The sequence below is a fragment of the Grus americana genome, chromosome 5 (assembly GCF_028858705.1).
Source record: "Grus americana isolate bGruAme1 chromosome 5, bGruAme1.mat, whole genome shotgun sequence".
Taxonomy (NCBI): Eukaryota; Metazoa; Chordata; class Aves; order Gruiformes; family Gruidae; genus Grus; species Grus americana.
The window spans coordinates 45,773,242-45,786,442 of record NC_072856.1 but is presented as its reverse complement, the minus strand read 5'-3'; the positions used below and the strand labels follow the sequence as shown (position 1 = coordinate 45,786,442).

The following is a 13,201-nucleotide window of genomic DNA, read 5'->3' as shown; positions in this document are numbered from 1 at the left end:
ACAGCAGATTCAGATGGAAAGTACCTTAGAAGACAGTTTTAAAAAGCAAGTTCCCAAACACACTCGAAGCTTGTAGATGGCTTCTTCATCTTGTGGCTTCTGCTTGTCTAGTTTCCCATATAAATTCTTAACACCAGCCTCTTCCTTCAACAACAGTGACAGCATTTCATGGTTGCTAGTTGCTCTCAGAAGATGAAATAACCTGCTATAAATTACCTATTGCCGCAAGTGAAACAGAACTTGTTAGCACAGTAGTTGCTCCTAGAAGGCAGCAAGTACTGACTACATTATTACAGGCAGAAGGTTTTCTGTCACAGTAGAAGTCATTTTAATATGGCATCCTCCTCAAAGATTTTTCTCTACTGCTATCAAAGATTTTTTTCCCTGGTTCAGTAGTCCACATCATGAACAGTGTAAAATCTTTATCCTAACTCTCACACTGGTGATGCACCAAAGATACAGTGAGACCACTCAGATGTCATTCTCCCAGAAGAAACCAGAGACAATGAGGATTGAGGACAGGGGTCAAAATAACAGCAACCCCCAAATGAATGGATTGTTTTCTGTTATATCTGCTTTTCATTGTTGCTCACTGCTATTCATATTTCTCTTAAGAAAAGAATCCAGATAAACCAGCTACTGACTAAGAAAAAGATAAAGAGGATATTTGAAACAAATACCTCTACGTATTCATCATATTGTGATGTGGACAAGCTGTACTCCCGACTAGATGAGAAAATCTTGTATCTCCTGATGAGACACAATAGATGCTCTTGATGAACCAATCGTGAATTTAAGACAACATACCTGTCATTCTTAACTCAGGCTGCAAGAGCCCAGCAATTCAGATCCCAATGACACAGTCACACTGCCAGCTGTCAATCACCTACACAAGTGACATCAAGATACACTGCCAGGGAACCAGGTAGGGAATACTTCTCTTCCACATAGGTTTAACCTAAATGTACCTAAAATTTCTGTGTGTCACTTTATTAGAAAGAGAGTGACAAACTAGATAGAGTTTTAATTGACCATAAAACAATTGGGTAAACTCAGGCATGAGGAAAAAACTAAAGGGGCACACATGAGGGCATGAACTAAAACACAGTAGGGTCTGTCTGAACATTAGGAAATACTTTTTCACTGTGAAGGTAACAAGCACTTGCATAGGTTGCCTAGAGAGGTTGTGGAGTCTCCTATTTTCAAGATATTCAAAATCCATCTGGAAATGGTCCTGGGCAACCAGCTTTAGGTGGCCCTGCTTGAGCAGGGGGGTTGAACCAGATGACCTCCAGAGGTCCCTTCCAACCTCAGCCACTCTGTGATTCTGTGAGAAAGAAAGAGATTGCTTCATTTAGGAAACAGCGTGCAAATACACAAAAGATGCATTCTTTTGAGACAGTTATGTATTTCTCAAAGACTGCATGAAACTCATATGGGAAACACTAAGGTTTCTCTTTCCTCATCAAGCTTCTTTACCATGAGATCTCCACAGACAGTGGAATTGTTCTTCAGAGGATGTGGTAACAGTGTCCAAATACGTACTAGTAAGGTGCAAAAGGGAGTGTGCAGGGTAGGACCTGTCAGGGATAACAGAGAGCCTCTCTGAAGTCTCCATGAGGTCCATAAACATGGAAACTCTCTCTTAATGCAACAATGAGATCACTGCCAAGATGCCCAGGAAAAACCCACATGTACTTTTTTGAGGACAATGTAATTTGAACATTTCCAAAGAGCCGGCCTGTGAAAAGAAAGGTACGATGGTTGCTCTCCAGGCAGGCCCTGCAGCCCCTTTTGCAGGAACAAGGTGCCCGGCGCACTGTCAGCAGAGCCCTGCAGATGGCTGCAGAGCTCTTCCAGCTCCTACCTGCGCTGGAGCAATGGGCAGGTGGAGGCAAAGCCACTGGCCAGTCCCCCACTGAAGGAAGCAAAACTATTCTCCTTTCAAAAAGAGGACACTTCTCTTTATGCTGCCTTTATTTCTACCCAAATCTAACAGCCAGTTGCCTGCAGGCTGAATATCACTGTCTTTAACCTCCCAAAGATCCTGCGTTTGCAAGTTTTCCTACGACAGCTGAAAGAGATGCTGTGGCTCTTAAGCGTGACAGTGAACTCCTCTTACAGGAGGAGAATTTGTCACTCAAGATGCTTTTCTCAGCAAGGCTCTGTAGTCATAAGAAGCTCTGATGGAACAGATATTTGAAAAGATTTATCCACTCTTCCTCTTGCCCATGGCAGCCATATCCTCTTCCTCCCTTCCCCAGACCTCTACCTAACTGTGCTGAATGGCTGTCTGGTGCAGAAGAGCAACCTTCTTCCTACACCCCATGTCAGGCTCAAGTACTGTCCCTGGAACAAGCCACCTTTGTCCACCAGCTTCCCTTAAACTCTAGCTTTAGCTCTGAACCCTTTTTTTAAAAACTGAGATCTCCATCACTGTGGATGCTCTCATTCCCCTGAAGCCACGTCTCCTACTTCCTTCTCCCCTTCTCCAGTGTCACACAGCAGATCTATGCAGGGACAGGGTCAGGTTTTGCATCATAAAATTTTGGGTGCAAATCCTTCCTCTATATCAAGGGGATCATGAGTTTTTCTGTGCCCACCTATTATCAGTTACGTGCTCTGAGCACAGGATAGCCTGATGTCTACACAGGCCTCTCACTGCTCTATGGACAGCTTCCCACCACAGACATGCTGACACTCGGTGGAATTCTGTGCCCAAGTCACATCGCCTTCCCTGAAAATCCCAGCTGCAGTAACATAGCATGAGCTGTTCCTTTGTGGTATGTATTTACCTGGTCCCTTTTCAATCTACACGTCTGAATCAAATAAATTATCTCCTAAGAGGGAGTTGAGAACTTATAATAGACACCAGCCGCCCAACCTCTTTTAATCCATCCAATATTAGACTCGTTAGTCATCAGGATAACAATCCTATTTGCAAATCAGCTACCTTTATCAGATAACCAACGGGACCTAGTACAATGTCTATTAGTCCAACAACATCACCACCAAGATATATAACTGCTTCTGTACAAAAACCTTTCTTCTAATCCTTCTTAAACTCAACAAGACTGATTGGTTTTTATTATTCATGAATTAATTTTTAACTCTTGGTCCAACAGGGGAATTGAATCTATAACATTTTTTGGAGACTGAAGCAAAGTAATAGTATGTTGAAAAAGCAGACCAGGCAAAACCAGGTATTTTTTCTTCTTTCAATCAACAATTGAAGGGGTGGGGGGGGGCGGCTGCATCTGTTTTTCCCTAAACACCTGAGGGGAAAATTAGTGTGTTAAAACATGTATAAATACCACATCCCTGTACTGTGAGAGCTTTTGCTTTTTGTTTCATAATTATGTTATTTAAAAAACACTGTGGAATTAAATTTGTTCATATTTTTAGAAATAAGTCCATGTTCGAATAGGAATTCAAGAGGGGAACCATTAAGAGATGGTCCGTATTATTAGAGAAGTAATGATCATGGGCAGTGATTAGGGTTTATAGAATCCTCTGCAATGACAGTCCCCTAGCTGTAATTGCTGGCAGAAAAGGAACTGCTCTGTTTATTTAAAAAAAAAAAAAATTCCAACTGAAAACCACTTCTAAAAGAATAAAAAGAGAACAGTCAGAAACACTGTAGGTGTTGAAATAAAAACCTGAAGTATCTCATTGACAAATAACTTTCAAAGCATGGGGTTTCATAAGGAGAAGTACGTTATATTTTGTGCCTTCCAAAACAAAAATCACATTAAAAAGAAAAAAAAGAAGAAATAGAAGTTTCCAAAATAACAAAAAAATAAACAAAAATAAAAAAGAAATTCCAAAGCACTGACTTTTCTGGCTATGGCATATGAGCCCAGCTTTATCCGGACAATGTTATAACTGGACCTATGTCCTGCACACCATTTTTCAAATTCCTCTCTGATAGTTTATTTAAAGAAAATCTCTGTTCCTCTTTAAAAATCACAAATTCTGATAGTCATTGATTTACAAGCAAAAGATCTAAATGCAGATGTTTAGTAGCACCTAACCCTATATAGCCCACAATTACATATGTTCCAAGAGAAACACCAATTATTTTTTTTAAAGCACAACTGTTACACATAGGGTATTTGTAAAGAATTCTAAATTTAGAGAACACCTTCTATGCAAGGCTATCTACAGATTTACAAACATTAATTAACAAAGACTCAGAACAACCTTGTGATGAAGACAGACACATGTATCCTTTTTTTTATACATTTATGCGCATATACACACACAGAAATACGCAATCATATGCAGAAAGGTTTGCATATGTGTAGAAAGAAGCATTGTATGGATAACTAAGTGAAACAGTACACTATGCAATATCAAATGAACATGTGGTTATATATAAAATTATATATTTCATATACATGTGCATTCTGTTAATTTATAGTATGTGCACATGTATTTAAAAATAAGTGTGTACACACACCCCCTGATATACCTCGATCCATGCACTTACAGATCTCTGTATGCAAGAAAACGGTTTCTCTCATACTTTCACTCATTCTAGTCCTCTACAGCATACTTGGTGCCACTATGCAACTTGTATCAATTATTCCGAAGGAGACATTTCTGGCATCATCTATGTAAAATAATACATACGGACACATCGATACACTTAACCATGATTTTCAAAAGGTCATATTTGCTACAATCTACTACGGCAAAAAGAATCCACAATAAATAAAATCAACATCCTTCCCATGTCAGGATTTCCTTAGCTTTAAAAGTGAGTCTGGATTATATCAGACAGCTGTGGCCCCCCTCCCTGCCCCAGGTCCTTGGTTAGGCTGCATTGCAGGCTGCACAGCATCGCTTGGAAGTTGCTGCTTAATACAGTTAGGTGTACGCAGAGCCCTGATCCAGCCAGATACCTTTGCACTACCGATTAATCTGATAACAAAAATTGCCTACTAAAGAGTGTCAGGCAATAGGCATCAACATTTTTAGTTTCATAGGAGAACGTTTTCAGTATCTCCCTGTACCATTACCCCCTTAGACTACAAAAATGACCAAAAAAACCCCTCATCAACAGAAATACAAAAACTATGAAGAAGAAACTCAATTAAACTCTTAGAGATAAAAGTAGAAGCAACATCATGTACATCTGAAAAGAAGCTGAAGGAGGATTGAATTTGGGTGTTCTGAAGAATTAATTTGCTCTTCTTCCTCTACAGCACTTTCTGAACTGTGAAAACCAGATAGCAATCACATGCCATGCGCGGTCCAGAAACAAAGAAAATAAAACAACAGCAACTCCTCAAAATTGCTGTATAAATCAAAGATTTTTTAAAAAATAAAACATAAAGTACGTGCACATTGAAAATGCATATCGGCTAATTCTGGTTATGTACACCAAAAAAAATTTCTAAACCAAATCCTTGAAATTAGTAACACCCTGTGTTGCCACATCTGTGAAAAACTCACCTAGATAAGTGTAATTTCTTAAGTTAGGAAACAAATAATATGGTTGAGAATGAGAAACTCATCAGATTGACTGAATAAAAACAAAAACAACGCAGAAAACTTTAGAAAAATATAATCTGTTGAAGAATAATTCTTTAGTATCCTTATTTTCAGCTGTTTAATTTTTTAATATATAAAATGGTGTAAATCTCAGTGAGAAATTTGGTTTGTAATAGTTCATGTTCAGCACATTTTAAAAAAAAGTACTTGCGGCAACTGATGGAAAATAGTATTTCTGTCTTATTTTCACCCAAGTGCTTACACATTCTTAAAATTATCATCTCCATATGCAAAATCATAACAGGAGAATTGAACATTTTTAAAAAGCTGTTCTTTTGACCTTTCTCTTGAGTAAAAGGACAGCGAGACAATACACTCACCAGCATTGTTCACGGTGACGGCTCCATCACCGCAGATTGAGGGCCATTATTACGAAAGGGAACTTTAAAGTGCCAGGAGAAAAAGGGGGGAAAATTAGAAAATAACACTTCTAAATATACCGTATGTACAAAAAGCCTTTCAGAACAGTAGGCACGGAGCAACAAGAAACCTTCATCTAAAAACAGCTGCAGTAAAACACACACAATCAATTCAAAACAAAAGGTGCTATGAGAAATTGTCTCCTGTTACACAGGATACTCTAAGCTGGAGGTCCCACTTTCATCACCCACATTATAAGCTGTTCTAATTTAAGAAAAATAGATAAGGTAAATCCAACATAATTTCCAGGAATGGAAAAGGAAAATCTGGACTGAAGGAAGGGGTTCTCATCAAAGGCTCTTACCCTACCAAGAAGAAACTAGAACAGCCTTCCTTTTTCTTCCAAGCCTTCAACAGGATGCAATATTTGAGAAATGTCCTTATAGTCATGACAAAAATTGTATGACAATGGTCACCCCTCTCTATATTTAAGCTAATTCCTCTTGCATACAGAAGTGCAAGAATAAATAAAACTCTGTCCAAAACAAGAACAGTCCTATCACAAATTTTATTTCAATTTAAGTCCTATCTTAAAAACAAAAAACCAAAACAAATAAGAGACAATATTAACATGAAAAAGCAAAGTAGCCCTCTTTGCTTCCTATGCACACATAAGTTTGTGACTTTACGAACAGATTCTGTGTTGTTTGCTAAATCCTTACGGATCAGGAATATTCTTTGTAGGACGACAAAGTCATCCTAAGGGTGACTAGACTGAGATTTGCCAGGATCCCACAAAACGAACAGGATTTCTTACATATTTATTCCTCCCCCATTCAGAAAAGGAGTGCAAGAAAATTCCAGCTCAGCAGGGACACAGAGCCATCGCAGGTTGTGTGATAACAGCTTGCCACCTGCTTTTCGCAAGTTGTCTTTGCGAAGTGCAAGGGGCACTGAATAGTAACGTTGCCTGTGGTGATAGGAATGCACTGAACAGCTCAGTATGCAAAAGCACTTACTAGTACACAGTGCTCTTCACAAAGGGCATTGCAGAATGCTTTCCAGACTGTGTCAGAAGTGCTAGGAGAGGAAATACTAGTGCATGTGTCGCAGGAGGAACATTAGCGCTCGCCACCACAATATAAGAAGGTATAAGCAAATACAGGTACAATGCTGCTCAAAGCAAAACAAAAGAGAGTGGGGAAAAAAAAGGAAAAAAAGACAGGAAATTTAGCAGCAGTCAGACTAAAAGGAGCATTTCTTTGCAAGAACAGCAAGGGTTAACAGTGGCATACAAACTCCGGTCCAGTCAAGATAGGGTCAAATGATGTGCAGTGAAAGTTTCAAGTCCTCAGTCCCCCAGAGGTTGTCTGCTAATTACATTTGCAATTACAAACATGACAAATATATTATTATACGGTGTGTTCCACCTTGAGCAAGCATGTTTCTCCTCACGGACAGTCACTGCCAGCAGCCAGACTCTCAAGCACTGGAACAATCAAAGCGCACTGTGCTCCAGCTGCAAGGATCATTTTGTGGGCATCTCTATTGCTCTGAAGAGACAGGGCAAAGCTTTAGAGAGAGGCAGCATAGCAAGGATGGAAACAAACACAAAGAATAAGTTACTACAGTTTAATTCCTAAGAAGTAAAACTCACCAGGTCAATGGCTATTACTAATAAATAATACTAAACTATGTTCTGTTCCCAGTGACAGGCATAAAGCACTTTACACATGCAAGCTACATAGAGATGACTACATTCACAACTCAAATGCAGCCGGTACTGGGAAGACAAAAAGAAATAAAGATTTTCGTATTTTCGGCAAGGTCACCATAGCCAAGTACTGCTAATATCTTCTTTGTTAAGTCCCTTTGCTAAACAAACCACCCTCTGATTCATAGTTTTCTGTGGAAGCTCTGATCTTTCCTTTTTCCCCCCCCAGCTTCTATAGCAGCATTACCTAGGTACCTCACTGCTGGGTACTGGACAGATGCTAAATTTACTTGCTCACACACTGCACAAACTAAAAATTCTGTTGTGCTCCCTGGCTGTAAAGTTGTCATCAATAGCTCCATGGGATAAAGAACAAGTCTTACTGGGAAGAATTTCCCAGTCTCTGCAATCTACAGTGGAACTGTTGGCGTGCAACCCTAGCTGCCGTTATGACCCCCGACTCCTAAACTGGGGAGAGCAAATTAAAAGGAGAAGTTGGGGAAAGGATTTTGGCTTTTATATCCAAGATTTGTCACCTTCTTTTTCTACTTTTACTATTTCTTTCCTTAATTAAACCTCTTTTAGACATTTTACACTCTTTGGAGAAATTCTCCCGTGCTCCCAATAAAGCCTGTGAAGTTCATCTAGTCTCAGGTTTAAACCTTTTACCTTCTCCCTTCTTCCATTACCTAAGAGAGTGTGTATGCTTTGAGCCCTGGTAAATTTGGTATAGACACCCACTGATACAATGCACAAAACTTCTTATTGAACTAAAATTACCTGAAGAATATAGGTGTCTTCAAACTACATGAAATACTGAGCAGTGGTAACAGTGCAGAAACCGGGCTGGGGAATAACAGTGGCAGGAGCACGGAGAGTAGAGCAACGTTCTCTTGGAGACGAAGAAAACGGGATGTGAAATCTCTGTCACAGCAACTTTCTCTGATGCAATCTCTCCAAAGTCTTTCCCCTCTCAGGCTAAATGCAATATTTATTGATAACTTCAAATCAATACAATGAAAAAAATCCTATTTTTAAAATATATTGATCTTTCCATATTTCTCAATAATTGATAATGATTAGATCATCTTTACTTTTACAAGTGGAATTGGGAGTGGAGGGAAAAACAAATACTTTAAAGCTACCAGTTTCATCATGAGCCTTGTGCTCAGGAAGCTTAGTGTACTGAGACCACATTCTATAATGGGAACCTCATCAGGAACCCAGTAACTAGGCCATTTCCCTTACAGAGGTTTTTCAATTTATTCTGTCAATAAAACAAACAACTCCCTCCCCACTCTCCTCAATTAACAACAACTCCCTATCCCAGACTTTCAGAGATACTCAAAGCAGACAGTTGCATTCAGCTTCTCTGACTCAGATTTCCTCCCATTCATGGAATATGGAGATTTCCAGTAAGCTCTGAAATCAAGTCACATTTCCTCAGTCTGTGCATTAGAGTCAGGGACAACAACTTCGTTAATTCTCTGTCATGGGGTCTGGAATTCACTCCTTCAATGACTTAAAATTCCAATGTTATACCTTTCCGTCTCTCTATCAAATATATCACTTATTCCTTTCAACTTTTTCCTTCTGTTCACAAAATAATTTTCATTCTTATCAGATCAATGACTCACGTGTCTTTCTTGTACATCAGAGGAAACAGCGTAAGAGACATAGCATCTGGCAGGATGCCTTCATTTGCCAATGATTTTTATTTTCCCTTCATGATAGTTCCTTGGTCAGTTTCTGTCTGTCATGTAGAATATTAATTAGAAACAGAGATGGCAATTTTGTAGTCCTATCAACATTTCTAGTGGCAACTATAAGTAGGCAGAAAAAAAATTCTCCAGGATGTGGAAGTTAATACGGAAAAGTAAAAATGCCGTATTTCACTGTCCTATGAAACAGCCTTAGGTTTGCATATGAGAGACGCAACACCAATATTCAGTATGACCATACATATTTATGTGCATATTCCTAGACATAAATATTTATAGATGCACATATGTGTTATTGTGTGTGAATATAATCACATCTTTTCTATGTCAGAGTGTACATTTGTGGTGTCTGCACACACATTCCCTTCCCGCTGTACTGCAGACAGACGTTGTCAGTACAGTGTAACTAATATATTCTCGCCATATGCCCTCACCTGAGAGACAAACTGCAGGTACAAATCATTGTCTTTGTTAGTTTCCCAATTCGAACTCATACAAAAGCTTCTTCCTTGGAGCTGTGTCACCTACCCAAGGAACAATTCCCTCAAAGGTCAGTACCAAAAGGTAAGCAGTTGCTAAAGAGTGGATTCCTACGCAAGAAATGAAATACATATGCTCCCTTTGGACACACGCACAGAGGGTCAAAATTAGGAAGAAGCATTTTCTTACTCTCCCTGCAACATCCTGCACTGAAGGAAACCACACAGCCCGCTGGCCAGAACTTCTGCAGGTTCCTGGTGTAATCGCTCAGATCAACACATGCAGGCAAAGAAAAGGGAACTTTCACTGCTTGAGGAAGACAAATCCAAAACCTGAAGAGTGGGATTAGGGACAATGAATTCCTTTGCTTAGTTTTTGTTCAGACTCTTCTTGGGTCTGACTGTTACAAAAATAAAGTTCCCCTTAAACTCCAAGGTGAAGGAAGTCACCTCTTCTCTCCTTTGCCTTGTTCGTTCTCTCTCTCCCTCTCTCTCAATAACTGCGAGGTGAAATACAGTTTCCAGGTAACTGTATGGATCACTTATTGAGTGACCACATCCACTTCTCTTCCTACATTCTACTCTTCCTCCTATTATTCCTATAGCTTAAGAAGCAACTAAACAAGAAGAGGCAAGTTTGCAATATTTTTAAATTCACTCCTAATTTAAGATTTAATTTGACAAAAATTGCTATCCACATAATTAACAGTAGTATTATTTTTTTAAAAAAAAGGAAAATATTAAAATCTTTTCAATGACTAGCAGTCAGAAGAGTAAATCAGTACAATAAGGATAATATGCTCACACAGCTAGGCAGCGATACAAGCACAAATGCGATACCTGTATTTACATTATATGTTCACAATATAATAGTGTTATAGTGAGAGGAAAAAAATGGCTAAAGGGATATACAATGGGACAACTTTTATCCTCAGCTACAGGAATGCAATCTGAAATCTAACCTTAACAAAATCAGAATGTAAATCAAATCAGTACCTGAAACACTGCACATATACCTTTAAATATACTGTATTTTTAAGGCTTCTCACATCTTTTCCTTCTCTCAGTAACTTTTTCCAGACTTAGCCACACTTCCCTGCATTGTTGTAGTCCTTTAATTAAAAAAAAAAATAATCAAAAAAGAGATTGAAAAATAGAGATTGAGATTTTTAAACGATATTTCTCTGTCTGTTTTCCCCAGCCTCAACAATGCGAAAGAGAAGGTTGGTTGGCACACAGAACCAAGCCAAGCACTTCTCTAAATAGAGAGGTCTCCAACAGTTTCTCATCTCAAAAAGCAGTGCGCGCTGAGCCGTAGGGGCTCAGTGGCACTTCCCCCAGGGGCCAAAGAGTTGTGAATATGGGTAAGGTGCGCTTGCCATTATTGAGAGCTGACTGATTGCCCATGGAAAAGTAAAACAGGTGAACAGTGATACAACATGCAGATTATTTCTTACTGTTTTCGTGTTGTTTGAGTTCCTTTTCTCAATTTCAGAAGCAGAAAAAATAAAAGGAAAAAGTTAAGAGACAGTATAGTAAGTGATGAAGATCTAGCTTCTGATTGTAGTATTTTGTGGGTTTTTTTAATGAAGGTAAATGCACTTTCTATTTTTGCCTTAATATTAAAAGACTCCCAGCGGCATACAGAATACATTTCCCTTAAGAAACTGTTTGTTTATTTTTAATTCAAAATGGAGCAGCCACAAGTGAAGCACCAGTGGGGAAAAGAAAATCACATGGGTTAGATTATTAATTTCTATTAACAATACTAAGTCTCATTTTAATGAAACTGCTGGAAGCAGGAGATTAAAGGAAGAAGAAATGAGTGTAAGGACAGATGGAAACAAGACAGAAAAACAGATAAAAGCTGTAATGAGGGAAGAGGGGTAAGTATTGTGGGGGGTTTGTTTGGTTTTAATTTTACAACGTGTTCTTAAAACAAAAGCAAAGAAATAGGCAAAATTACTTCACTCCCACCTCTGATGACACCATAGAACCCGCGTAGGTGACACACGGATTAACATGCAAACACACAAAAGGGGACTCTGCTCAGAGTAAGATTTATCAGAGAGGAGAAATGCATTTAAAATTAATTGCTCCAGTCAGCTGGATGCAAACGCCGAGAAGATTTTGCCTTGTTTCCTAACTTACTCAAAAGGATCAAACCAAACTTAACATGCTAAAGTGATTTTAAACGCAGCATTACCAGGCACAGCCCACTTCAGAATACAAAGAGCAGTAGCAGGTGCTAAGGTACCAGCCAGCAGTCCCAGCTCGGGATGTCTGCTTGTCAGCCCTCCGACTCCCTCCACTCTTTCCCAGGCAGGCTGTTCCAAACAGCAAGCTTGGGAAACTAAATTTCCATAGGGCATTTCAGGTGAAAAACGGACTTTTTAAATAAAAGACGGTGCTTTAATGGATCTACTTGTGTAATTTCATATGCACATCTCTTTATAGACACCTAGTAAATCATCTAATAAAAATCCTAGCACAGACGGAAAGTAAAACTGAGCAGAAAGAACTGCCAGTGCTCACTGTTAGCTGTCTGTTCCTAGGAGATGAAGCATTAGAGGGAGAAGTTACAAGGCAAGAAACAAACACACCAACACACCGACCCCCCCCCCAAAGCGCTCCTCCGCGGACTCTGCCGCACCTGCCGGCGCGGAGGTGCGCATCGCCTTGCCCGCGGCCGGCCGCTCTGGTACACCCGGAACATGCGGTGCCCCGCGGGGGCGGGATCCGGGCGGCTCTGCGGCAGGGAGGCAGCGGGACTGCGGGGTCGCTACCCCGTCCCATCCGCAGCGGGACGCAGCGCCGGTCCCAGCCCGCCCCCGGCTCGCTCAGTCCCGGCGCGGCATGGCACGGCACACTCACTGGTTGTGGTAGCCGAGCGGGTCGGAGATGCACAGCTCGGAAATGTCCATCAGTCCAATTTGAGCATTCCCGGTTGCAGAAGAAAAAAAAAAGAAAAAGAAAGAAAGAAAAAAAGGAAAGAAAAGGAAAAAAAACCCACGAGAGAACAACTAAACTGCAGCGGGCAGGGAGGGCGGGGAGCCCCGGGAAGGGGAGCCGGCCCGAGCCCGGCGGCGGGGCAGAGGCGGCGGGGAGGCAGCGCCGCGCCGCTCCGCTCCCGCACCCGCGTGCGGACACACTGACGGCGGCAGGAGGCGGGCGGCGCGCAGGACACGGCCACGGGGGATTTCGCCGCCCCGAGCCCCGCTGTAGCTTTAACGCCGGGAGACGGATGGAGACGGCAGGGCGGCTATTGGCTCCCGCGCAGGGGCTGGGCTTGGAGCGCGGCTGGGGGGGCCGCTGGACCCGGCACCGCAGCGTGACCGGCGGCACCGCGTAGCCCCGGCCCCAGCAGG

General features: G+C 40.9%; 1 protein-coding gene across 3 annotated transcripts in view; it reads right to left on the bottom strand.

Annotated features, from left to right (window-relative positions):
* Positions 1 to 13,201, bottom strand: part of ESRRB (estrogen related receptor beta) — a 134,631-nt gene that overhangs the window by 76,648 nt on the left and 44,782 nt on the right. Inside the window, exon 1 of one of the 3 annotated variants that reach the window (XM_054827013.1) lies at positions 12,708 to 12,932. The exons of 1 other annotated variant lie outside the window; for it this stretch is intronic. In XM_054827013.1, coding sequence (XP_054682988.1) covers positions 12,708 to 12,757 — 50 coding nt within the window. In that variant the 5' untranslated portion in view covers positions 12,758 to 12,932. Of the gene's footprint in view, positions 1 to 12,707; positions 12,933 to 13,201 lie in introns of those variants that run through there. One more of the 3 variants, XM_054827011.1, reaches the window with a different exon arrangement.